Here is a 26,529-nt window from a genome sequence, read left to right as displayed (position 1 = left end):
AAACAGTGGCAGTTCCAGAACCAACCTGTCAAGTACTCTCATTACCCTGGTCCATTGACTCCAGGTTGAGTTGAGAAATTTGGGAGAAGGAAAAAACATAGAGAAAAATTGGGGCAAAAATGATGGGAAGGGTGACTGACTATATGATGGGAATATTTACACTGACTATAAATATTTGGTTCCTAATCAGCTTACGATAAAATTTTCCTTCTCTTGTATGGGCAAGAAATGGAATGTTCTGAGTAATCCAGGGTTTTGCTTTGGTCTTTGCATTTTCAAAGAATGAAAACACAGTGAAATACTCTCAACACTAAAACCACATGGACTGTAATTTAATCTTTAATTTTGTTGTTGTCATTCTAGAAGGCTCTTCAGTATATTTTAGAGGAATGTTTCTTCAAGAGTGTTCTGAAGAAAACCTCAGCTATCAGCCTCATCTGATAGATGCACTTGTTAAAAGATACATTCTCCAGGGATGCTTGGGTGGTTCGGTGGTTGAACGTCTCCCTTTGGCTCAGGGCATGATCCCAGGGTCTGGGATCGAGTCCCTCATTGGGCTCCCTGTGAGGAGCCTGCTTCTCCCTTTGCCTGTGTCTCTGTCTCTTTCTCTCTCTCTGTATCTCTCACGAATAGATAAATAAATCTTTTTAAAAATGCATTATTCAGAACTCCCATCCACTCTGTGTCTACTGAAAATCACTGGGTGATTTTTTAATGCACATTAGGGTTTGGGAACCACTGTTTTAGAGCAATAAAAGTCAAATTATAAATATCAATTATTATTGCACTCAGGAGATGCAGACATTCTGCTTAAATGAGGGTTCTAGATCATACAATAGATTAATGTACCTAATTTCTTTGAAGTCTTTGCTAAAACATGACTCCTCAATATAAATTTACTGATTTAAAGTTGCTTATCACCCTCTCCTCCATGCTTCCCACCCTCCCTATCCCCCTTCCATTCTCCACAGCACTTATCAACATCAGACATTTTATTTATTTATTTATTTATTTATTTATTTATTTATTTACCTATCTATTTATTTCTTTCTCATCTGACTCCTTTCTCTGGGAAGCAAGTTTCACAAAGGTAGTGCTAGGAATATAGCACTCAAAGTAGTGTCTGGCAGGTAGCAGGTGTTCAATAAATACTTGTAGAATGAATGAGCATGCCAAGTTGTAACTTAGTGCTTGGGCATAATGTCATTTGTCCCTTGGCTTTCTGGAAAGGATTGTTTTTTTAACTGTAAAGCAAATTATTCTTTCATTCTCTGAGTGATGCTCGGTGTGTGTAGTAGTAGAGAGAAAGAGCTGGAATGGCATCCTCTAATCTCCTAATTCTGGAGTCTGGGCCAGTTGCTCTAAAGATCATTTTTTTCCTAATACCACTGAGATCCTCAATTTACTACAAGGATCATGCATTTACAGCTGCATTGTCCTGTGAGGGCTACCCCTACTGTGAACAAAGTGGACTGAAGTAGCTAGGCTGAGATGAACCTATGGTAGGAGGAGACTTCTGTAAGTCGACCGTGCCTCAAACCAGGTAGTGACAAATAAATGAGCTGCTGTCTCCTCTGAGGACCTGAAGGAGAATGCTAATAAATGGATCCTATCTTGATGTACCATATACACAGCCTTGGCTGGCTCTAAATAAATGATCCTTACCCATTTCCTACCCTCCAAGCCACCTGTCCAACACCACCAGCACAGAAATCAATGCTCACTTGCCCCCCCTGCACTCCCCCCATCGACCCCAATTCATTCACAAAGAACCTGAGGTTTAGATCTCCCAATAGCCAGTTCCCTAACACCAGATTTGCTAGCTGCTGACCCTCATCCGTGTCACTCCCAGGACACACCTGATACTCCAGTTTGTACCAAGGTGGTGAGAAATACGCCGGGTGAGGTGCCCCACCCCCACCCCCAGTCCAGGGGATGCTGAGAAACTGTGGGGTGAGTGGGATAATACAAACAGGAAAAAGCAAGTTTGTTTCTAGTGTTAAGCGCCTAGGGTGGCAGGATATACCTGCTGGGTGTTCTCAGAAGGTCCCCAAGGAAACCATTAACTTGAGTCTCTCAGTTCTTACACGTGTGGTGGTTAGGGGAGGGGGAGGGAAGGTGTACTGAGAACAGGGGGCTGGGCACCGTTCCAGAGGTCAGGGTTATATCGCCCAGAGCTGCAGCACACATGAATAAAAGGTGGATGACTGCAGGATGGATGTCAAGGTGAGCAACAAGGGGCTGGTCATCAAGTGTCGTCAATGGCTTATGCAGGGTGGATTTAAGGTGGGGAAGGGGGAAGGGGTGGGAGGTGAGTTGGGAGGGAGGGGCTCGTGTGGCACCGAGATCCCCAGCAGGGATGGGTGTGTGTGTGTGGGGGGGGGGAGTGGCTGTCTGAGCCTCCAGCTTTGACCCTTTCTTGGCTGGTCTCAGCCAGGAAATTGAGGAGAGGAGACGGATGTGGCGAGGTGGGGACAGGGAGGGTGGCCCCTGGCTCCAGAGGTGATCTGGAATGGAAGTTAGGGTTCCCAAGAGGGAGGGAAGGAGTTTGGGGGCAGGGCGAGGGGAACTCCTAAGTGTCTTGGGTGAAAATACGGGAAGAGATCTCAGAGCCCCAGGAGGTGGAGGCGGAGGGAGGAGGAAGGAGAAGTGAAGGAGTTTGCCTTCATGGGGAGTAGGTCTCAGACCGAAACGGACTGAGAGAATCAGCTCCAAACGTGGTGGGTAGGGAGCTGAGGGTCCTCCGATCCGACCCGGCTGGACTTAGAACTCTGCCAAAGGGGGGGGGGGGGGGGGGGGGAGGGGAAGGCGGGCAGCTGAGCCCGAGGCCTCCTAACTGGAAACGGGAGGCTCCAGGCGGCACTGACCTCTCCCCCAGCCTCGGTGGGGAGGTCGGGGAGCGTCCGGAACCGGCTTGTCCCAAATCCAAACACAAGTCTGAGTGGGGCTGACGAGTGAGCCAGGAGTGAGAGAAACAGTGAGGACTCCACACCCTGGGGGGTGCGGGTGGCAGCAAACTGGGACCCGGGGCTTGGAACGGGGCGGGAGGGAGTGTCCTCGACGACCGTACGGAGGGGTCCGGGGGAGCTGAAGGGGAGGCAGGGGCCGAGAAGGGATTCAGGAACCTGATGCGGTCTCTACGGGGCGCTGATGGAGTCTCCCCACTCGAGCCGCGAGGCACTGGAAGGGCCCCCCAGACTGGCTACGAAGCATACGGGACACCGGGCGCGGGCTGAGGGCTGCTGAGGGGGCCCTGACTCGGGCTCGGAGGAGACCGGGGGCAGCTTCTCGCCCCCCACCAGTCGGAGCGCGGGGGGCACGGAGCTGGGGGCACGGAGCTGGGGGCGCTGGGGCCGTCTCCCTCCCGACCCAGGGAGGCTGGGGAGCTCTTCATCCCGGTGGCGGGGACCCGAGAGGGAGGACTGGGGGGTCCCCGATCCGGAACCGAGCTACCTTGAAGGCACCGGGAAGCGCTTCATTCCGGGAGGGCGTTCCCACGGCCCGGCCCCGCGCCGGGGCGGGTGGGGGTGCGGCCGCGCCCTGGTCCCGGCCCGCCTCGGGATTCGGGGTCTCTCTCGCCCTCGGGGACCCAGGGGCCCGGCGGGAGCGGGGTCCGGACGCCGCCGCCTCCGCGGGCGCCGGGCGCGCGGGCGAGCGCGGGGCTTTATGCGCGCAGGGCGGCGGGGGGAGGAGCCGGCAGGTCGGCCCCCGGCGGGCCCTCCCCTCGGCCGTCCCCGCCCGCCCGCCCGAGCGGGGTCGGGGGAGGGGGCAGCATGGCCTGTCCGTCCGGCCCCCTTCGCCGCGCTCCTCATCTGCCCCGCGCCGAGCGCCGCCGCCGCCGCCGCCGCCGCCGCTCCGCTGCCCGCGCCGCCCGCGGCTCCCGATGGAGACTGACGCGCCCCAGCCCGGCCTCGCCTCCCCGGACTCCCCGCACGACCCCTGGTACGGCCCGGCCCGGCCCGGCCCGGCCTGCCCGGCCCGCGCCCGCCCCGACCCCGCCAACATGGCCGATCCGGGTCGGGCCGGGCCTCCCCGGGGCCCGGGCCCGCGCCCCCTGCGCCCTGGCGCCCGGCGCTCACGCGGGCCCTTTGTGTCTCTCCTCCTCCCGCAGCAAGATGTTCATCGGGGGACTCAGTTGGCAGACTACGCAGGGTGAGCGAGCCCGGGGGCGCCCGCCGGCCGGGCAGGGCACCCTGCACCCCCGGCGCCCCGGAACCGGACCCCCCAGCCGGGCCCCGCGCCCTGCTGACCCCGGGCGCCCCCGCGCCCCCTTCCGCGCCCCGCCCGGGGACCCCGAGAGCGCAGGGCGGTCGGCGAGCGCGCACGGCCCAGCGGGTGGAGGGGAGGAGATGAGGGGTTCAGGGGGCATCGGGGGGTGGGCTGGGCCCCCGGGACCCGCCGGCGGCAGCGCCAACTCCGCTCGCACCTGCGGCTCAAACTTTTGTGAGGCGGCTCCGGGAGCGGCGGGAACCCGGCCGGAGCCGTCCCCCCTCCAGCCCAGCTCGGCCCTTGGCTTCCTGGAGCCCCCGTGGGCGCCAGAAGGCTCCACCGGAGCTGGGTGAGGGCTGCGGGCGGGGGGGGGGGGGCAGTGGAGAGCGCGCAGGCTGCTCGGCGCGGGGGCGGCGGGGCCGCGGCGGGGTCACCGGGGGCAAAGGACGGGGGAGGGGGGAAGGGCGCGGGGCCCGAGCTGGTCCGAAGGCGGGTGTGTGGTTGCAGAAGGGCTGCGCGAGTACTTCGGCCAGTTCGGGGAAGTGAAGGAGTGTCTGGTGATGCGGGACCCTCTAACCAAGAGATCCAGGTGAGCCCCGCACCCCCTCCCCCTGCTCCCGGCTAGCCCCCCTCCACCGCCGCTCGCTGCCGTGTAACCATCTGCCTCTCCCTCGCTACCGCGCGCAGGGGTTTCGGCTTCGTCACTTTCATGGACCAGGCGGGGGTGGATAAAGTGCTGGCGCAGTCGCGGCACGAGCTCGACTCCAAAACAGTGAGTGGCCCTCCGGGCTTCGGGGGTCCTTTGGGAGAGGGAGGCCGCCGGAGGAGAGGGTCAGGACTCTCCCCAGAGGACAGTCCTGAAGGGACGGGGTCCTCAGGGAAGGAGGGAGTTCTCGCGGCAGAAGGGCTGCCAAGCTCTGAAACTTTGTCACTGGAGTCCGGGGGCAGAGGGAGGAGAAAAATCCCAGGCCTGCGGTGAGATGCTACATCCCCCAGCCCCTCCCTATACCTAGTAATCTCGATGCCTCTCGGAGCAGCTTGGGGTGGGGCTGGGTCCCTCCCCTAGCCCAAACTGGGTGAGTCAGGGTAGCAGTGACCCACCCCGTGGCTTCTCTGGACTCTAGTATTTGGCTCCCCACCGCCACCATTCCAAACCAATGGCAAAGCACTACTGAATCCCCCTCCCTCTCCCCACTCCCCCCCCCCCCCCACCCTTTGGGTCTATGAGCTCCCTGCTTTGTGTGGAAGACATGAACCTGCTTTGCCCAGGAAGGGATTTATGAGAAGGGAACTGGCCTGCTGGAAACAAACCTTCTGAGGGCTGGATCCGAGGAGAGGCTGCTTTTCTAGCATTCAAACTCCTAAAACATTTTCTTGCTGTCCCACCGCTCCCCAGTGTCTTGGGCCCTCCAGGGGGCGCTGGCCCAGGCCCCTGCTCTAGGGGAGAAGGAAAAGGAGAAAGTCAGAGGAGGGGTCACTCTGTGATGGGGTGACGGGAGGCCAAGGGGCTGGGACAGTATGATCTCTCTCCACACTCCCCCACTCTCTTCCCCAGCCCTGGGCCTCCCTGCTTGGGTCAGTCACTGGCTCCTGTTTACCTGCAACAATAGCTGGTTGTGCCCAAGAATTTGCTAAATTACCGCCTGTCCCCAGCTCCTGTTATCTCTGCCCAGTGGCTCCCACTCCTGCTCGCAGTAATGAGCAAATGAGGCCAGGCCTCAACTTTGCCGGCTCTGAAAGGATCTTCTTGGCGCAGACTGAGTGACCCAGGCTGGGAATGGAGAGACAGTGGCCTATTGTTTTTGGTGATTATCTACCATCTAGCTGCCAGTTCTCCTACCATCCCCTGTCCTCAGAATGCACTGATGGCTTCAGCAGCGCTCAGGAAGCTGAGATTTAGGGACTGGGGCTGGAGGCGGGGCGGGGTCATAGAAGATTGATAAGGAGAAGAGGGGAAGGAGGGCACAGTGGGCATTCTTCTGAGGTTTGGGCTTTTGTGTTTGGCATCCGCTGGCCTGGGGGGGGGGGGTTGGGAGGGCAGTTTATTGTGGGGAGTCTATTTTGGGTTCTGACTTTCACCTTTTATTTACTTGTTGGGTTTTATTTATGTTACCAGCTGTGAGTCAGAGTGGAGGTGGGGTGTGTCAGGGATCGGGTTGCGTGGGTCTGTGGGACGTGGCTTGGGTACCGTCTCCCCATCAGGGTCTGCGCAGGGGGACTGTCTGAGGTGCTCTGGTGGCTGGGGAGGCTGCTTCCAGGAGAAAGAGAAGGATGAAAATGTCCGTAGAGGTATGAAATCACCCATTCAGACAGGGGAAATGGGCAGTCGTGATTTTCCCTGGAGCCCGGTGGGACTTTGGGAGAGAGGAGACATTGCCTCAGCTCTGTGGGCAGATCCAGTAGGGGAGCCCAGAGGAGGCTGGTCCCTGGTTCATGCCACTTAGGCAGAGAGGAGCCAGAGCCAGTTGTCTAGAACGAGGCTGAGTTGTGAATGAAAGGAACTTTGGGAAAAGATAGATCTTCCCTGCGATTGGCTGGTGAACTTCTGAGTGGTATCTACCCATGTGGGTGGCAAGAAACTCTGGAATGACCAGGTCCCCTAGGTCCTGCATTGATCACGATGTCTCAGTGCCCTGGCTTTTGCTGTTTATCAGTATGAGTATATACCCAGGAGCACCCAGGTGCATCTTGCTTTTCTCCTTTGGTTGTTCACAGCCAAGGGCAAAGGTGGCCCGCTGGTAATAGCACCTTTGTTTGCGCAATGAAGGGCAGTTCACAAAGGGTTGCTTTCACCCATGTTATCTCATTTGATTCCTTGAGGCTGCCCCTGGGAAAAATGTTTGTGATCATCCCCACTTTGCAGACAGGGAACTGAGGCTCAGATGGGTGAGCAAATGACCAAGATCAGAGATTTGGCCTGGGGCCCAAAGTTTCTCACAGAGTCCAAGTCCCATGCCCTTGCACGTTACCAAAGCCTGGATGCATTATCAGGGAGCTGTTTGCTTGCAGCCTCCAAGAGGGCTGTTAGATGTCAGTAGTATTTGGGGGAACAGAACTGAGTCCATTCCTGGTGCCTTTTGAACTCTTATCTTGAAGCAAAGAGTATTTCCATCCACAAGGCTTCCAAAGTCTGGATTGCATGCCTCCCCCAGACAGATATCTACCTGTGTGAAGTCAGTTAGGTGAGCAGAGACCTCAAGTGCTTGAAGGAAGAAGACTTTGCTTACTTTGTGGGGGTTCCTGCTGTGAGCCAGACACCTTGCCAGGTGCTTTGTAAGCATCATCTCAAATAGTCTGTGGATGACCCATTGGAGATAGATGTTACCGTTTGCCCATAGTGGCAGGTGAGCCTGGCCCTGAGGCTCAGAGAGGTTAAGTAACTCTCCCAGAGTCTCACAGCTGGGAAACGGTGTAAGTGGGATTTGGACCCAGCAGCCTGGCATGAGGGCCTAAATGCTTAGCCATTACACTTTTCTGCCAGAGGCTGTGGTGATTTCTGTTCCCCTCTGTGTCACTTCTGTGTCACCTCTGTGTCATGGGATGAGAGAAGTCCTCAGGGCTGAAAGTTGTGTGCTCACCCATCTGAAGTGTGATAACCAAGGCCCCTTTACCTCTCCCTTCTCTTTCAGATTGATCCCAAGGTGGCCTTTCCTCGGCGAGCACAGCCTAAGGTGGGTATGTGTGTGTCTGAGAGGAGCTGTGTTACTTCGGGCAACAATCTTCCCAGCATTCCCTTCTATGGGAAATGCTTCTGGAACCTCTGGAGTGTGTCTGGAATAGACTGGGATGGGAAGAGGGAGGATTCTTAATGTCTTTGCTCTGTGGATTGAAGACATACATCCTTCATCTTTCCATCTGTGCTCTGGGATGGACTGGGAGGGACTGCATGTGTTGGGTGAAGGAGGAGCCCCTTAGGGGATTCGTTGTCCTGTATTGGAAGCCACTACTCTTTGGACTCTGAGTCGAATTCTGACCTCATAGATCACAGCTTCTAAACCCAGTGCTCCTGGGGAGGTCAAACCCAGGATAGACACCCCCTGAGGCTGAGCTCGATCAGGCCAGGGAGCTATCTCTGACCACCCCCGCCCCAGTCACCTTCCTACCTCTGGGGTTCACTGTATTCAGCTTGCAGAGAGGGAAGGGACCATGGAGTTGGTCACCTGTTGTCTTTCAACTTGGGCAAGTGGTTGCTTTCCCAGGGCTCTCTTTCCCTTGTGCTGTGGTGGGTTTTTCTGGGTGTGGGTGAATTCTGAGCAGTTGAGCTATATAGCATTCGAAACTTTTGGTGCAGGGCAGGGGCCTGAGATCTCATTCCTGGCCTCAAGGTAACTAGCCGGACCTTATTTTTTAAAATGGCTAAATACAGGGAACAGGAAGGAAGGCCGATTACAGTACAGGGAGCTGAAGACCTCTGAGGCTGCTGACTTAACTTGTGTCCTAGGACTAGGTCCCCTCCAGGAGCTCTGTTTCCCCCTTCACAGGGGGTTTGGTAGGAACCAGGATGCTTTAAGGTTTTGAGCAGGTGGCTTCCACCATGGTGCCCAGCTCCTGCCACAGCGAAGGGAGAGGGACAATTTTTAGGACACAGGAAGGGGACATCTCTAGAAGGATCCAGCAGAGGGCCTGAAAGCAATTATGAAGCAGGTATTCGAAGGAAGCCGCACCAGGGAGCACATGGTCGGAATTGGGTTAATTCCATTAAGCACGTTGGTGACAGAAGGTGCTTTAGTGTTAGGATGGGGCTGGGAATTGCTGTGGATTAGCCATGCGCTCCTGGGGTAATTAGGACCATGTGTTCTTCCTAAAACAGGGCTGGGGCCACAGGGCTGCCAGAGGTTGGGTTGGGAGAAGGTTGATGAGGAAAATGTCGGCACTGAGTTCAGGGGAACCCTGCAGTGGGCCTTGGTCTCTCCCAGGAGTGCTGGTGGGGTCTCTGAGTTACACTGTAGGTGTGGGTCACTAACCTGCCCCCTTCCTTGTGTTGGTCCTTATGGAAGGCATTTCCCCTTACACAGACCCCAGGGATGGAGGCGGGTGGCCAGGCGGGAGGCACACTCAAGCCAGCCAGTGTGTGGGGTGCACAGCTGCCTATGACAGGCCTGGAGGCCGGGGTCCAAAGGGGAGCTTGCCGGGGGGGCGGGGGGGCTTCCGAGTAGCTAGGGCCACAGAGAGCTTGTCAGCTGGCACCCTGGCAGGAGGGCTCGAGCCCCTGCTGGTGGCAGTAGGCCACAGGACTCAGATGCCCACTTTCTCATTCCCTCCCCCTAACAGATGGTGACTCGAACGAAGAAGATCTTTGTGGGGGGGCTGTCAGTGAACACCACGGTGGAGGACGTGAAGCAATATTTTGAGCAGTTTGGGAAGGTGGGTCAGAACTGGGGGTGCTTGCTGGGGTGCTCTCGGGGGCTGTGGAAGCCCTATCGAATTGGTTAGTATTAAGCAAGAGTCCAACGAGGTCCTTCCAGTTCCTGCAAAAGAGGGGAAAAGACAGCGGGTGGCGGGGGGGGGGGGGGGGGGGGGGGGGTGGCGGCGGCGGCGGCTCCTTTTGTGGGCGAGGCCCGGCTCCTCATGGTTCAGGATCCTGTCCTATCTGTGGGCCTCAGCCTCTGGACACATCCCCAGGGACGGAAGCCATACAGTGGCTGTCCCTGTTGTTGCCCTTCCCCTGTGTTTTTCTCTCTCGCTTATCGTGATTCTCCCTTGGGAGGCTGCTCTCCCCCTCGCCAGTTCAATCCAGTCACCCCTTGGCCTCCTGGGAGTTTGCACCTGTCCAGGCCATGGGCGGTTGCACCTTCCCCCACTCCTTCCTGGTGAGGATGATAAGGAGGCAATAAATATGATTCCCAATTGCACTCAGCACCCTGCTTGTGCAGGTGGGAGCTGGGGGAGGCACTGATCCCCTAGCTGTTTTGGGAGGGGTGAAGGAGAGCACCCTAAATTCCTGATCAGGCCCAACAGATTGGCCCTCAGCTCTGAGGTGCATTGAGCTTAAATTTCTGGACCATTTAGCTTACAGAGGAGATGTGGCATCATCAGACAATAGGGTGTCCCCAGAAAGGTGAGTATTGTGAACGTTGAGGTCCCATGGGGATATGGCAAAGAGGGGGCCGAATTTTAAGACTGGCAGTGAAGTAGGGCTGCTGTGCTTAGTGCTGGGGTCCCTGTCAGAGGAGACAGGCTAGAGCCGGGTCTCTCTACCTGCCCAGCGAGGTATTTTCAGTGGCCTGGGTAGGCAAAGGGGAGAGGCCTTGGGAATGGGACGTGAGCTGGGGACTGGGTGGGTTTCCAGGGCCCCCGTCTCTAGGGTAGAAGGGGAGAGGATGGGAGGTCCCCTGGCCAGCGGATGCTGGCGGCGTGGGGGCCAGAGGCCCGGGCTCAGGCGCGCCCACGGGGACCCGGGTACAGGACTGAGGGCAGGTCGGTGGCCTGGGCCCCAGAGGGAAGGGCGCTCCTGGGAAGCGGCAGGCCCGCTCGGCTCCGGCGGGGTGTCTTTGTGTCTGAGCGCCGAGCATTAGAGCTCGCACTAATCTGATCCAGCAGCTGTGATTGGAGGCCGCCTGCCCCCGGGGCCGGCGTTGCCATGGCAACCGGGCCCCAGGAGAAGCCGTCAGCGGCCGCGTCTTTTGTTCGGGCCTAAATCGGCGTTGGCATGTGAAACCGGCCCGGGGAGGCCAGGGGGAGCCGGAGAATAGGCTGCCAGGGAGCGAGGGGGACAGCCGGGAATGCCAAGGGCCCCGCGGCGGGGGGCCCCCCGCCCGGATCGAGGGGCCGCCGCCGAGGGGGGAACAATGGTCAGCCGCCATGGCTGCCACTCAGGCTTAGCGGCCGCCGAACTTGGCGGCTCCCACTGGTCAGCAGGCCCCGGCCGCCTCCCCTCCCCCTGCCGGAGCCCCCCTGCCCCCGGGTTCCCATGGAGACCAAAGCCTATTAAGGACACCCGGCTGGGAGGCTCCCTCCTCTCCGCTGGCCCCAGGAGGGGACACCAGTGGGGGTCCCCGGGACCCCCAGCCACTTGCCTTGCTCCCTGCTCCTTGCCCTGGCCTCCACCCGGCTGGCCCGCTAGGGGTCTGTCCCTCCGAGGCCTAGGTTGAAGGGTCCCAGGGGCCAGGGATGGCGGAGCTGGTGAAGCAAGGCCGGAAGGGCCTTGGGCTGAATCACTTTGTTGGGTCAGGCAGGAACTCAGCTATAGGATTAGGGAAGAGGGTGTGGCTTTTATTCATTCATTAAGTCAAAAAATAACTCCTGAGCACAAGCCAAGATGGTCCATAGGATGCCGTGGTCCTCACCATAACTGACACAGGGACTGTCCTCATGGAACCTTTAAAGCAAGGGTGTTGGGCCACTTGCTCTCTTGCTTTGCTTCTCCATGGGACCCTGGGCAAGCCCCTCCGTAATACTAGATGTTGTTTCTTAAACACTTACTGTATCGCAGGTGCTGTGAATTAGTGTTACAGGTGCTATGTCATTTATCCCCTCTATACAATTCATAGACCCTGTGATGCCCATTGCCATTTTACACATGAGGAAACCTAGCCCAGGGTTACCCACCCAGCAAATGCAGGACCTTGGATTCCAATTCCAGTCTGCCCTACTTAAAGCCTGTATTTTTATTACAACTCTCTTTTCTAGATTTCTCTTTTCCATTGTTTAAGCAAGGGGTTGGGGGGAGATGAGCTGAGCCTGCAGTGTCTGCCCAGTTTGGGCCATTTAGCTGATTTGGGATTGGGACTCAGAAGAGGTCCATATGGATAGGAGTGGCAGTGGCATTCTCCTGCAGACCCCTGGAGCAGGAAGCTCCTCAGGGAGGGAGGTGTCATGTCCCTCTGAGATCCTCCAGGGACCCAGCTGCTTCCTGGCTTTGTGGGGTCCTGGTTCTCCCAGGGGTGGGTGGCACCAGAGACCTGGGGCTGTAGGCACCTAAGGAGAGCTGGAGGACCACCCTGTTCAGAGGCTGCCCTCGTCACTTTAATGAGGCAGATGACAGGCTGGAAAGAGAGCCAAGGAGAGTGGAGGAAAGGCTGTACCCCATGGCCTCAGGAAGTCTTCCTTCATCCCTTGGGTGTCTGACCATTTAGGGGAGGGTCAGCAGCTGAAGTGGGATGTGTGTGTTGCAGTGGGGTGGGGGGAGGATTTTCACCAAGGACAAATCAGACCTTAGCTTAACCCCATGAGGTGGCTGACATTGGCTGAAGAATTAAGAGGACAAGGAGGAAGCACCAGCTGCAGGCAAAGGGAGGGAGATGGGACTGCAGGAGGGAGCTAGGGCCTTTAGCTGTCTGTGTATCCAAGGGGATGCCTTGAGGGAGCAGCAAGAAGAGAAGACTGGGGTGCAAGGGAGGAGAGGGGGAAGCATGTAGACCACCCCCCTTCCTCAGCCCCCTGCCCCTCCCCCAGTCAGTGGGAGGCAAGCAGCCCAGGCACTGAACTCTACTTGCTTTAATTACAGCCTCTAGCAAAAGGAAACCTCAATTAGAGGAACCAGGAGAGGGGAGTCAAGACTGGCTGGAGTGGCTGCTGTCCTTCTGGCCTTTTGCAGAAAGGGAACAGGCTTTCATTTCCCTGTTTCTATCTTATTCCCCTGTTTCCTTCTTTGGCACCCACTCCATGCCTTCTCCTCCTCCCAAGCTTGGTCTAGGATTTGCTGTGTGACCTTGGGCAGGTGACTTCCCTTCTCTGAGTCCATCTCCTTATCTACAAAATGGGGCTCTTACATTGCAGGGACCGTAGAGAGGATGACAGGGCAAAGTGCCAGGCAAATACTTGGTGCTTCATATTTGCAGGCTGGTCCACTGAGAATCTGGTGGTTGGATGAGAGGTGCCAGGGCATCCGGGCTAGGGTTGTGGATGGAAAGTCATCCCCTGTACAGGGAGCAAATTTAAGATAAAACCTGGCCTGGGCAAGAGGCGCATGGGTGTGGGAGCTGCCGCTGCTAGGTTGTGGCAGGTCCCCCGTATCTGGTCCACCATGGCAGGCTCTATTTCAGGTGGATGATGCCATGTTGATGTTCGACAAAACCACCAACCGGCACCGAGGTGAGTGTGGCCCCCTCCCCCTTCTCAGGCCAGGCTGGGGGCCTGTGGTCAGCCAGGGGGCTGCAGGTCACAGCTGCCCTTTCATCTTGCCTCCTGACATCCTATCCCCAAGGATCTGCATCCTCTCCCCAGCCTGGCCTTACAGAAGGCTTTTGTCCCGCCATTTCCTGTGCTAGAAACTTGCCCAATTGCAGACACCCGAGAGGAGCAGAGGAGCAACCTCCCCCTTCCAAACTGAGCCCTCCACCCGCCCCCATCCCAGCCTGTGTCTGCCCAGCCTGTGTCTGCTGGGGCTTACCTTGTCCCTGGTAACCAGAGCTTAGGCCAGGCCGCCCCAGGGTCAGGCTGACTCCACAGCCCCGGGCAGTCTGCTCCTGCTCCTGCCCCCACCCCCCCCCACCCCGCCCCCGACTGAACCCAGCCCCCACCCCCCTTGCCCCTGAACCTGTGAGCATCTGGGCCACAGCGTGCATTGCCTGGATGTTTTTCTCCCAAGGGCCTTGCCTTCTGAGAAATCCCATTCCAACCCCTGGGGCACACCCGGAGGAGATGGGGTTGTTTCTCCAGTTGCTTCAGGGCTTTGGGCATATTAGCCTGTTTGGGGATTGGGATATATCCTGGGAGGTGTGTGTGTGCATGTATGTGTATATTTGTATCTGTGCATGTGAGAGGGTCTGTGTCTGAATATTTGTAGGGTCTGGTGTGTCATGGTAACTATTCATATGTAGGGAGGCCTTTGTGAGCACTGCCAAGTATCTGTATGATATATTGGTCCCTAGGTATATGTGTGTGTGTGGGGGGGGGGTGTGCACATGTGCATGTATCTCTATGTCCTGTATATATGTGACCACGTACAAACACATGTTTGGGTGTCTATACTTTTGTGTAAATGTAAATAAGTGTGTGTGTTCTTTCTTTTTGGAAAGCATCTAAGAGAAAAGGCATGTTGAGTGTATTTTCATGACTGCTCTAAAGCTTTCTAATTTGCTGTGTGGCCTTGGGCAAGTCACTTCACTTCTCTGAGCCTTGGCTTTGACATCTGTAATTTGGGTGCTAGAAACCCTGTCTCAGTGGGCGGGGAGTTGAGAGATTCCTAGGCTGCGGGCAGAGGCTTTCCTTAATTCTCGGGCATTCGCCCATGAGAGAGGAGTGGTGGTGTATTATAACTCAGGGCTGGGTTTTGACCATAAACCCTGGCTTTGTCCCTGCCTTTTTGCCCTCTAGGGTTCGGGTTTGTCACGTTTGAGAGCGAGGACATCGTGGAGAAAGTGTGTGAAATCCACTTCCATGAAATCAACAACAAAATGGTGAGGGGGGACTGGACAGGTGGAGGTGCAGAGAAGGAGAGATAGGGGATGCTTGGAGGTTCTGGAGGCAGGCAGAAGGACCACCCAGTCATTGGGGCAGAGCCAGTTCTCCTACCTCCTGAAGATCTGGACAGGAAGCCAGTGTCTCATGGTGGTTAAAAAGCATGGCTGGTGGAGTCAGAGATACCTGGATTAACTCCTCACTCTACCACTTGCTAGTCTATTCATTAGGCAGATGACTTCCCCAGTTGAGCCCTTTTATGCATCTGTAAAATGAGAGCTGGCAATACTACTTCCATCGTGGGGTTGGTGTAAACCACTACTGCCTGCAAAGCCGTTTACATAATCTCTATCACCTAGCGAGCACTCCATAAATGGTATCTATGAAACTAAAGGAGGCCTGTTAGTGAACCAGAAGATCTGTGACCCTATGTCTGGAGGAGAGACTGACCATCAGGTCTCATTGCAGGTGGAATGTAAGAAAGCTCAGCCAAAAGAGGTGATGTCGCCGACAGGCTCAGCCCGGGGGAGGTCTCGAGTCATGCCCTATGGGATGGACGCCTTCATGCTGGGCATCGGCATGCTGGGTATGTGCTAGGCCTACACCTGTGGGTACTTCCTTCCCTGCCTGGAACTGCTCCCAGGAGTACCAGCGGCTGTGTAGGTGTTGCCTCTCTGTGGTCTGCCCTCCTGCCTTAATCACTGGGCAGGAGTGGGGGACCAAGGATCTCAAGCCTCCAAGCCAACCTAGGGTGGGGCGATTTGGTTGCAGGGTGCTGCCCTCTGGCGGTAGCCAGAAAATGGCCCAGCTGCTCCTTATTCATCAGTCCTCTGTCCATTTGTTCATCCATCCATCCTTCCATCCATCCATCCATCCATCCATCCATCCATCCATCCAGTAGTTATTGAGCAACTGTAAATGCTAGGAACTATGCCAACAAATACAACAGTGACTTTCCTGGGAGCTTTATGGTCTGGCAGGGAAAAGAAGTAAGAGTATAAATAAATAAATAGGGTTAGGATGGAGAATTATAGGGTGCCCAGAGAACACAGGCATAGAGAACTGGACCAAGATTTGGAGAAGCCAGAAAGGAAGTCACATTTAAGTTGAGGCTGTGGGTTGAAGAGGTGCTAGTTACAGGAGATCAGGGGAGAAGAGAAGGGTAAAGTATTGAAGCGAGAGGGAACAGCATAACTTACAAACTTAAAAAGAGCAGTTTCTAGAGAGGCAGGACCTGCCCTCATGGGCTTCCCCATCAAGTGGGAGGCAAGAATCAATAGGTAATGATAACACATAGCATTGGGAGGCTGTGGGAGGCCCAAGGAGGCACCTAAACCCATAGAGGGTCCCTGGGGTAAGTGCAGGTCACCATGAGTCTTGAAAGGTAAGCAGGAGTCAGCACAGCTTGAGGCCCACAAGTGTGAAGGGGAAAATCTGAGCTGGGCTCCCTAGGAAGCTCCTAATCTCCCTGGAGAGACAAGATATATCCACACAGAAAGAGAACAGTACCTTTTTACTAGGTACAGAGGAAGGACTGCTCTGGAAACTCAGGCGGGGTGCATGGCATGGCCCAGAGGGTCAAGATGGGGACCACAAGTAGAGTGGGTGAGGAGAGCACCCTCCAAACAGCACTGTCATCTCTTGAAGCTTTCTTTTAACTTTCTCTTGTTAAGTAATTCCAGACTTTCAGAAGAGTTGCAAAAATATCACAATACCAAGAATATCCACATACCTTTTACCAGACTCACCTGTTAATATTATACCCCATTCACTTTATCTTTTACTTTGTCTCTGTATGCATATATACGTATGTACATATACATATAGATGTTCACACACACACACTACAGTTGTGATACTCCACTGAATCATTTGAGCTCAAGTTACATGCATTATGGCCCTCACCCCTTAAATACTTCAGTGTGTATTTCCTAAGATTAGCAGTATTTTTCTCATGAAGCCACACGATAATAATCCACCGGATACATTTATATTGATCCAGTATTTCAATCTATTTTCTAGTTTGATCATTAGCATATTTTTGCCCTTTCAAATAAGATCCAGGCTAGAATCAAGTAATGCATTTAGTTGTCCCATCTCTTTAGCCTCCTTTGGTCTGGAACACTGAGACCTGTTTTCATATCAGGGTGATTCATTAACTGGTTTCAGTCCATGTTAAAAATGACGAAGAGGGAAAGAGTGACACTGATGGTTTAGAGGCCTGGAACCAGTTAGCTCTGAATGCAAATCCCAGTTACACCATTATTACTCTTGCTACCCATTGTTACTATCTGATTTTTCAGGCAAAGCTGCACACATTTATTAGATACACACAAGTCGCAGGCACTGGGAGCTTGTCCTGGAGATACAGAAATAAAAGATGGGGGAAACAGAAGATCAGCTATTTTTAAAAACCCTGGGAGGGACACCTGGCTGGCTCAGTGGGAGGAACATGTGACTCTTGATCTTGGGGCTGTGAGCTTGAGCCCTACGCTGGGTGTGGAGTTTACTTAAAATAAATAAATAAAAAATTAACAACAACCCAGGAGAAGTTCAGATGATGATCATTGGTGCTGTGGGGAAATTGCTAAACATTGTAACCAATGGGAGGGAGGACTCTTGTAATGACCTCTCCAAGGAGGTGACATTTGAGTTGCAACTTACACAATGACAAGGACACAGTCATGGGAAAACCCTGGGGGTGGGGGGGTGGAAAGAGCCTTCCAGGCAGAGGAAACAGCCTGTGCAAAGGCCCTGAGGTGGGAAGGAGCTTGGTGGCCTTGAGAAACAGCAGAGAGGCCAATGTGACTAGAGGAGAGCATAGATGAGGACGAGAGGGAGGCAGAATCCAGAGCACCAAGGGTCTTGGTAAGGGTTTGGATTATCCTCAGCCAATGTGTCACCTCTTTGAGCCTCAGTTTTCCCTGTCTGTAAAATGGGGCTCCCAAGAGTACCTGCCTCTTAGGATTCTTGTGAGGCTTAAGGAGAGAATGAACTATGTGCAGGGCGCTTAGCACAGAGCTTGGCATGCAGAAGGTGTTTGGTAAATGTGATCATTATCTGCGCTACAAGGTGGGGAGGGAAACCTTCCCTGCTCCGGCCCAGGGGCTCGGATCCTTCCCTCCTGAGCAGGATCTGAGCAGGAGGTGAGGCCTCTGACACTGGCTCCCTTGCCCTATCAGGTTACCCCGGTTTCCAGGCCACAACCTATGCCAGCCGGAGTTATACAGGCCTCGCCCCTGGCTACACCTACCAGTTCCCCGGTAAGTCCTGCTTGGTGTCCCTCTGCCGCCAGCATGTCCCCGGTTCCCAGGCAGTCTGACTCCTCAGGGCGGTGTCTGAGGGTGCATGGCTGGGGGGCGGGGGTGGTCTGCCTGCTGGAGGCTTGGAAGGAAGGGCATGTCTGAGGAAGGAGCACCTCTCCCCACCCATCCCCTCCTCCCCTCCTCCCCAGAAGTTGGGGACACCCCCATCCCCACCCCTGCGTGGTCCTGCATGGCACGGTTCTCTCTCAGGCTGATCTCTGCCTGCCTCCTCCCTTTCTCCCTCCTCACGCCATTCTGAGTTGCCACTTCCACCCAAAGAAGGCATCAGACTTGTGGTGGAAGCGTCCCGGAGGGCCACCGCCAGCTGTGTCTTTATAGACACACTTATAATGACCACGTGCTACGCTGAGCCCTTTCAAGGCCGACAGACCTTTTGTGGCCCTGACTGCTGAAAAACAATCTAAGAGCCTGATGATCACCACCCTGATTTGTAATTCAAAATAAAAATAACACTAGACCTTAGAATAAGTGGCAGGAAGCCCAACAAAGTTCTGAATTTTGCCGTGATGGCTATTCAGTGTTGTTTTCTTTGAAATATCAGATATCAAATTTTTGCAAGCTTTTTTTTTTTTTTTTTTTTGTGGCCTCATTTTTTTTTTTAAGAGGGTCCCTAAGCACTTGCATCCTGTGCCTCTCAGTCTGTCCAGCTTGGGAGTCCTTTTCTATACATTATGTTGTCTTAATCCTGATAACACTCACTGGGGAAGGATGATCATCCTCATTTTATAGGTGAGGAAATGGTCTCAGAGTGCAGTGACTTGCTAAGACGACCCATCTAGAAAGTAGTAGATCTAGGAACCCAACTTGAGTCTGATCTGCTCTGGGGTCACTGGTTTTTCATCAGTGCTGCCTCACCAGCTCCTCCCCCAAAACAAACAGAAAAAGAGGAGGATTCTGAGAGGTGTTTTGGTGCAATCTCAAATCTTTTAAGAAACACCAGAATGGTCACACCAGCATTGCCCCTTGCCCATGGTGTAGGTGGCAACTTGGCCTGCTCTTTCTCTCCCTGTCTCTCCTCTGCCTGTGTCTTTTCCACCTTGCCTGCTGGGCACCATGCTCTCCCCATCCCAGCTCTTGGGTTCTGTGCATGGCCTGTCCCCCGCCCAGTGTCCCTGTGGGTGCATTGTCCTCCCTGGGCCGTGCCCCAGGGGCCTCCCCTGTATCTTCCTAAGCTGTTTTACGTTTCATTTTAGAATTCCGTGTAGAGCGGACCCCTCTCCCGAGCGCCCCAGTCCTCCCCGAGCTTACAGGTCAGTCGCTCGGATTTCCTACACCTCACAGGCCACATGGGGAGAAACAGAAGGACCCAGGGGTCATCCCTGGGGAAAGCTAGTGGGACCCTTTCCCCCTGCCCACCAGCCCTCTGGCTGTGGGGACACAGCAGACTCTGCCCAGGCCCTGGCCAGTCTGTGTAGCTACATGGCCCTTAAGGGTGGGGCATGGGGCCAAGCCCAGCAGATGGAGGAGAAATCACTCATTCATCTATTTGGCAAATATTTATCTAGCGCCTCCCATGTGCCAGGCACCGAGTAGACTTTGGGATCCAGCAGTGAAGAAGCCAGGGTCTCAAACTCTGAGTAGCATGGGCCAGGTGGGGTGTTTGACAGACTGGAGCACGCATGCCTCCACGCTGTGCCAGCTGACCCTTGCCCAGAGGGGATGCACACCTTGTACTTTCAGATCTTGGTTTCTAAGAGAAGCCAGAAACCCAGCTTTTGCTTTTGAATGGGATTTTCAATCGTTTTCAAATGTTGGCAACAAATTCCAAACTGTTAAACCACTGCAGGCCAAATGAAACCTATTCGAGGGCCAAATCCAGCCCTCAGGCTGCCCATTTGCAACTTCTGAGCAAGAGGGGATGAAGGCGCTTGGCTGTCGGGAGCCATTTGTCCAGCTGAAGCTTTCCGCTTGGGCCCATCAGCTCTACTCTGGAGCTGGGGGGGCGTGGCCAAGTCCGAGGGGAGGGGTTTCTCTATTCAACCTGCTTTCCCCCCACCCCACCCCAGACTCTCCCCCTCAACCTGGCCGTGTGTGGAGGACGCGAGCATGGATGCTGCTTTAGATGAGACCTTCCTTCCAAGGGGTGTTCAGGGACCCCCCAAAATGGGGGAGGGGTGAAGAGAAGGGAGGGAGTAAAGAGTCCTGTAGATGTGGGTGGTAGGGGGCCCTTACCTGAGCAGAGCTGGCTTTGACCCCCTGTGTGGGTATTGAAAGGGGGGTTCTTTTCTACTCATTTAAAACTTTGCATTGAGGACCTACTCTGTGGGACACTCTGCCAGGCCCTGGGGGCAGAACAGGGACAAGACGGGGCCAGGCCCTGCTCTCACAGGACTTGCAGTCTAGAGAGGAAAACAAATACTTATTATATAAATGAGTAATCCTTTACAGCTGTGATAAGCACTTATGCAGGTTGGCCACGCTGACTTTGCTTTGTGGATGTGCCTAACCAGACCAAGTACCAGACCTCAGAGCCCAGCCCCTGCCCTTAAAAGAAGTGAGAGAAGAAATGTTCCCCTCAGCAGATAGCTTTGTATAGAGGAGGAGGTTTTCCCTGGAGGTCTGAGATCTAAACTTTTTCTCTTCAGGAGATGTAGGTATTTCCTTCGTGCATTCGGTAGATACTTACTGGGCCAGGCGCTGTTCCAGGTGGGGGTAGAACAGTGAATGAGATGCACAAGGTCCCTGCCCTCCTGGAGCGGATATTTCAGTGGAGACAGCAGTAAACAAGGGAACAAACACACGAACAAAATAATTGCAGAGGGTGAGAAGTTCCCCAAGGAAAATAAAACAGGGAGATGTTCTAAGGCCTTAGGGTCAGGGGCAAGGGGCTGCCTCAGCAAGGTGGTGAAGGAGGGGGATGTCTGGGTGAGGAGCCGCTTGCATGGCTCTTAGACAAGGCTCCTCTGCAGCGTGGGAATCCCCCAGACCAAAGGGCCTGCCAAGAATTTTCAGGGGCCGTTTCCGGAGTCCCTAGCCCCAAGTCCAGTAGCAGTTCAGGGCGAAGGTCATCAAAACAGCCCCCAAAAGGATGCCTTTTGGGGTGGGAGACTGGTACTCCTGAGGACAAATGCCAACTCAGAAGACTCTGGCTCTGGGTGGGGTTGTGGCCTCAGGAGCTGCAGTGGCAGAGCCAAGCATTAGGGGGCGCTCACCCCACTACCCCAGCCCGAGGGAGCTCCAGATTCAAGCCAACCACTATTTTAGGAAGAGGTTCCTTTTAGGGGTGCCTGGCTGGTTCAGTCCGTAAAGCATGTGACTTGACCTTGAGGTTGTGAGTTTAAGCACCACGTTGGGTGTACAGATTACTTAAAATCTTGAAGGAAAAAAAAGGAGTGTCTACTCCTTCAGCAGACACTTATTAAACATCTACTGTGTATAAATAAGACAGTGTGCCGGGCAAAGTCTCGTGTCTGAAGAGGGGATCAGAAGAGGGGGTAGGGGAATTTGGGGGAGATAGTGGCCATTTCTGATTGGGTGGCAGTCAGGGGAACCCTGAGGCAGGGAACTGGGTACACATAGTTTACCAAGGGTGTGGTCTCAGGAGAAGGACAGTGAGAGAAACAGGACAGTCAGCACTGGAGCCGGACTGTGGCCTTGCCTGGAGTCTTGCCTCCCCTGACACCCCCAGGGAGCTCTGGGGCAGGCCCTGCCCCTCTGAGTTGGTCCCACCTCGAGGCAACAGGCCTGGCTTCTTGTACCTCCTGTCTGTCATACGGTCACTGGCTCCAGACAGCTGGGGTTGGGATGAGGGCCATAACCTCCTGGGGACCTCTGGGCTGGGTGGCCCCAACCGGCCAAGGGCACTCTCCAGAGAAAGGGGCATTGCTCAGAGTGGGATGCCCCGCCCCCCCACCACTGAGTTTTGTGTTATTCAAGCATGTCCATTGAGTCCAGGGGGGAAACTGAGGTTGAGTCCATTGCCAGAAAGCCGACCACTCTCCTACCTCTCTCCATCCATTGCCTGGGTCAAGGCACAGGAGGTGGCCCAAGGGAGTACTCTCTGCCCCAGTGCTGGCACTGCCCTGACCCTCTGAGGTGGGGTAAGGCTGGAGAGACTCTGCCCAGAGGGGGCCTCCGCTGTCCACCTCTGTGCCCTCACCCACCACACTGAACTGCCCATACCTTTCCTTTCAGCCATTCCTCTCACTGCTTATGGACCAATGGCAGCAGCAGCGGCAGCAGCAGCTGTGGTTCGAGGGACAGGTGAGGACTTCTGGGGTGTAGGAAGCAGGAGGCGTGTAGGGGGCAGAGAAGTCTAGAGGGGAGAGGAGGTAGCCACGGCCACCCTTTACCAGAGGGACTTATCTATTCTTTGCTCCACAAGTATTTACTGAGCAGCTGGCAAGCCAGCCAGGAAGAAAGACTCCCTGTCACCCAGAGCTTGCAGGCTGATGGGTGGGTGTCAGGTGTGACAAAGGGAGTCCTTCCGAAGGATGACCCTGATCTGTTGGGGGAAGTCAGGTACCAGAGGATCCCACAGCTGGAGCCTCTCAGGAGGGCTTCCAGGAGGAGAGGCCTCTTAACTTTCAATTTAAAGGCAAAGAGGAAGAGAAGTGTCCCCAGTAGAGGCCAGTTAGCATGGGGGGAGTATGAAAATGGGGAGTGGAGAAGAGGAGGCAGGAGGAACCGGGTCCTGGGGAGACACCAAACGTGTAAGCAGTGAAGTGATGTCGATTTTGGAAAATGCACTTGGCAGCAGGATGGGGAGAGGTTTGCAGGGGCTCAGGAAGGGAGGCCTGCAAGTCAGTGAAGAAGCTACTAAGTGGTCAGACCAGGTGGTGGCGGTGGATGGGCTTGTGAAGGCCTCCAGGAGGTGGACCCACAGGGCCCCGTGGGATGGAGGGTTGAGGGAAAGGGAGGGGTCAACGTCAGGGTGGGTGGAACAGGTGTAATGGGGCAACAGTGGGCGCCGGGGCTTTCACCATCTTCTTTCTGGGTTGCCAGGCTCTCACCCCTGGACGATGGCTCCCCCTCCAGGTTCAACTCCCAGCCGCACAGGGGGCTTCCTGGGGACCACAAGCCCTGGCCCCATGGCTGAGCTCTATGGGGCAGCCAACCAGGACTCGGGGGTTAGCAGTTACATCAGCGCTGCCAGCCCCGCCCCCAGCACCGGCTTTGGCCACAGTCTTGGGGTGAGTGGCCAGTCCTGGAAGACTCAGAAGTTGGAGGAGGGAGAGGTTTTGTCTCTGCAGGAGCAGAAGGGGACCGAGGGAGGAAGGATGGAGAAAGATTGTCACCAGGGGGTAACAGTGAGGCTCATCATTCATTCCGTCTGCCAGGCATGAGGTGGGCACCGGGGATGTGGCGCAGATTCACCATCTCTGCCCGCCAGATTCTAGCCTCTTCAGAGGCTAGATTCTAGCTCAGGGGTGCCCTCATTTGACCCAGGGTACTGGTAACATGCAGACTCCAAGCCCTACCCCAGAGAGTCCTTTAGTGGGTATGCAGTGGGGGTGATAATGGACAGGGCTCCAGAAGGGTCTGTGCCTCACACTCGGTGTTCCCCAGAAGAAAGGAGACCTTCTCTGCTTCCCCCAGGAACCTAGAAGTCAAATTCTTTTCTCCCCAGGGCCCTTTGATTGCCACAGCTTTCACCAATGGGTACCACTGAAGCAGGAGACAGGTAGCAGGAGGTGAGGAGGTGGGCAGGGGCCTGGGGTGGGGGTTGGCACGGGGGAGGGCGGCCCGATGTGGGCCACAGACCTTGTCTCCATCTTCATGGAGCCTGTAGGCCAGGGAGGAGACAACTTCAGAACAGCAGTGGCCAGAGAACCTGAAAAGCTGCTCAGCCTGCTACATAAAAAAATGTAAATGAAAACCACAATAAGGCCATACATACCACCTGTCAGACAGAGATTTTTTATGGATTGCTAATGCCCAACACTGATGAGAGTATAGGAGAAACAACATGTAAATTGTCTCAGGGGTTCCAAAGGGCAGACTGGCACTGTTTATCCAGATTTTAAACATTCAGGCCCTTGACCCCACCATTCCACTTCAAGGCATTTATTTTTAAAAACTGCGAAAAACCTGGGGGGCCTGGCTGGCTCAGTCAGAAGAGCGTGTGACTCTTGATCTCAGGATCTTGAGTTCAAGCCCCACGTTGGGTGGAGAGATTACTTAAATAAATAGAACGTGAAAAAAAATTAAAAACTGCAAAACACTGAAATGCCCATCAAAAGGAGAGTGGTTAAATACATCAGAGTGTATGCATACGTCGGCATACCACGCAGCCTTTGAAACAGGGGTCTGTCAACATACAGGCATGTCCAGAGAGTGGGAGAGAGATCTCTGTGCACGTGGTCACACGGGTTCTATGTGAAGCTGCGACATTTCGTCTGTTCCTTCCTTCCTACACTCCAGCCAGTATGTATGGAGCACTGCTTCTGGAAGGAGGGATGTGAGGAACTTCCAAATTATGTGTGAAGGGGCCACTTCAGAGGTTCAGAGAAGGTGCCTCTGCTATGGTGGCAACCGAATAAATCCACTCATTGAAAATCTTAGGGAAGAAGCAAACAGGGAACAGAGCCTGCGGAGTGTGCGAGCAGAGCTCTTCCAGGAGAGGCTGCCTGCGTTCTGGGAGTCCCGAGGTGGGGGGGGACGACAGGTTGCTGCAGGGGGGGCCCTAACCGCCCGCTGTGTTGCAGCGCCCCGGCCTGCAGCTGACTGAGGACCACAGTGAGCCAGCGAGGGGGCGGGGACACCTCAGCCGCAGCCGCCGCCCCCTCCCCCGCAGCGACTCGGACCGCTACTGCCTGCCCCCAACTCCCCGGGCTCGGCCCCTGCCCTGCAGCCCCCGGACCGCCCGCGTCTGGCTCCCCTACTAACCTCCCCCCTCTTACGTCCTTGGCTCCAAACCCCACCACCACCCCTCTCCTGCCCGCTTTTATTTATTTTGGATTAGCCGGTTGTCCCCCACCCTCCTGGTTCTGCCCTCTCAGGTCTGTGCCCCTCTCTCCCCGCCGCGCCCCCTTAGGACCACCCCCCCGAAGGCTTTTGTATTTGTTCATAGCTAGAGTGAGGGCGGAGGGGGTCTGCTACAGGCCGAAAGCCCTATGCTTGTTTTTTATTCTGATTTCCCCCTCCTTTTCTCGTAACTTTTTTTTCTTTTTTCTTTCTTTCTTTTTTTTTTTTTTTAAAGAAACCGTTTTTTAAACTATTTCTAGGTTTGTGAATGTGAAGCCCCAGGCCGCAGGGGGCAAGGGGCCAGGTGCCCCCCACCAGCTGAGAACAAAATGTCTATGTGGGTGTGGGCCCCTGGCCACCTCCCTCCAGCCCTGGAAAGGAGGACAGGGTTGCGTAGGCCAGGCCAAGCCCCTGGAACCATCCCGTCCTGTATCATATGTAAATACTGTGAGGTGAAGCCCCTACCCCTCTCTACTACCCCTTGGAGGTGAGGGCATTGCCTCGCCCCACCTGGCAAAGGTCTCCCCCTGTGTTTCTGTCTCCTCCTCAGACACCGTTACTGTAAGCTTGCAGGTCTCAACTGTGGCCAAGGCAAGCCCGCTCGCTCAGGCCCTAGGGGTCAAGGCCTTGGGCCTGCTCACCCCAAAAACCCAGCGTGGGGACAAGGGGTGAGGAAAGAGAAGGGCTCGCCCAGAGCCACTGCTGGAAAGGAATTAACTCTCCAAAGGTCTCCCCTTGCCCCCTACCTAGGTCAGGACTTCATGGTTTCTGCTCTGAGCCCCCCAGGAGTGGGCATCGAGGGGGTACTTTGGGAAGGGGTGGACCCCAGGGGAAAGCAAAAGGCTTCTCAGGGAACCCCCACATTCTCTCACTGAAGTTTCGCACCAGGATGGTCCCACGGCCAGGGCCCCTTGGCAGCCCCGAGTCCCCAAGCCCCCTTCAAAGGAAAAAGAGGCTCAGGGTCTGACTCTTCATGAATAACAAGTGACCTGGCTGGCACGGCAGGGCAGAGGCCCACCTACCTGTTGTCCCCTTCTCCGTGTCCCCCAAACCCCAGGTCTGAGGCTGGGGACCCAAGCTCTCTTCCCCATCATAGTTCCCATCCCTGAAAACACCCTTTGGAGAGTTAATTGTCTGTGTGAGGTGCTTAACCTATTAGCCCTGAGAACACAAAGCAATAATCTTTGTTACTGAGATGCGCGGCTGTTCGTGGTTTTTTTTTTTGTTTTGTTTTTTTGTTTTTGTTTTTGTTTTGTTTTGTTTTTTTTAATGTTTCCTAATAAAAGAGAAGCTGCATTTTATTGGTTTTTATTTTTAATTTTCTACACGTTTGAGCTGAGTCATGAGAGACTCAGCTTCCTTCTCCTCCCCTTCTTGTGACCCCATCCCAACCCCACTGGGCCCACCCATGGGCTCAGGACCCCAGAATTCCGTTTTCTGATTTGTTTGGGGAATTTTTTTTTAAAAAAAGATGTTACACGGTGTTTCCAAGCCAGCAAGTTACCACCCTCCGGTGTCTCTTCTCTCCACATCTGTAACTTCTTTTTCCAGGTTTTATTTTCAGTTTTAAATTCCTAATAAATTATTTGAAAACGGTGCTGGCTTTGTGAGTCTCTTGCATTTCTGTGTACATTCAAGTAAGGTATGCTCATGACACTTTGTTTTCTCTTACCTTCTGTCTTTTCCTGAAAGTCTGCACTTCCCACTTGACCCAGCTTCCATTTACAACTTCTTGACCAGCTTTAAA

At 54.9% G+C, this 26,529-nt stretch overlaps 1 protein-coding gene and 1 long non-coding RNA gene across 9 annotated transcripts in view; one reads left to right on the top strand and one right to left on the bottom strand.

Moving 5' to 3' along the window:
• Window positions 1–3,544, bottom strand: part of LOC112932883 (uncharacterized) — a 51,690-nt gene extending 48,146 nt beyond the window's left edge. For all 3 annotated transcript variants that reach the window (XR_011994658.1, XR_011994657.1, XR_003237574.2), the window contains exon 1: window positions 3,454–3,544. This is a non-coding gene — a long non-coding RNA (uncharacterized lncRNA). The remainder of the gene's footprint in view (window positions 1–3,453) is intronic.
• MSI1 (musashi RNA binding protein 1) lies at window positions 3,158–26,379 on the top strand. 6 transcript variants are annotated; one of them, XM_072722995.1, is made up of 15 exons: window positions 3,158–3,942; window positions 4,112–4,152; window positions 4,717–4,798; window positions 4,897–4,981; window positions 7,839–7,880; window positions 9,481–9,573; window positions 13,194–13,242; window positions 14,467–14,549; window positions 15,019–15,136; window positions 17,733–17,813; window positions 19,070–19,126; window positions 22,011–22,079; window positions 22,854–23,008; window positions 23,446–23,509; window positions 24,524–26,379. In XM_072722995.1, the coding sequence occupies exons 1-14, from the start codon at window positions 3,884–3,886 to the stop codon at window positions 23,485–23,487; spliced, it is 1,056 nt and encodes a 351-aa protein (XP_072579096.1). In that variant the 5' UTR covers window positions 3,158–3,883; the 3' UTR covers window positions 23,488–23,509; window positions 24,524–26,379. The 6 variants fall into 6 exon arrangements, with proteins under 6 accessions (XP_072579096.1, XP_072579095.1, XP_072579098.1 ...); XM_072722994.1 differs by having other exon boundaries at window positions 22,821–23,008; XM_072722997.1 differs by lacking the exon at window positions 19,070–19,126.
• Window positions 26,380–26,529: the final 150 nt, after the last annotated feature.

The sequence above is a fragment of the Vulpes vulpes genome, chromosome 10 (genome assembly GCF_048418805.1).
Source record: "Vulpes vulpes isolate BD-2025 chromosome 10, VulVul3, whole genome shotgun sequence".
Taxonomy (NCBI): Eukaryota; Metazoa; Chordata; class Mammalia; order Carnivora; family Canidae; genus Vulpes; species Vulpes vulpes.
Note: the sequence above shows the minus strand (reverse complement) of the source record. Positions and strands in the feature narration are given on the sequence as shown.

Bases quoted from the DNA above. Each gene is read 5' to 3' on its own strand.
- MSI1 (XM_072722994.1), top strand. From the start codon at position 3,884: ATGGAGACTGACGCGCCCCAGCCCGGCCTCGCCTCCCCGGACTCCCCG. The intron at 13,243-14,466 runs GTGAGTGTGGCC...TTTGCCCTCTAG, and splicing joins AACCACCAACCGGCACCGAG to GGTTCGGGTTTGTCACGTTT. The intron at 22,080-22,820 runs GTGAGGACTTCT...CTGGGTTGCCAG, and splicing joins AGCTGTGGTTCGAGGGACAG to GCTCTCACCCCTGGACGATG.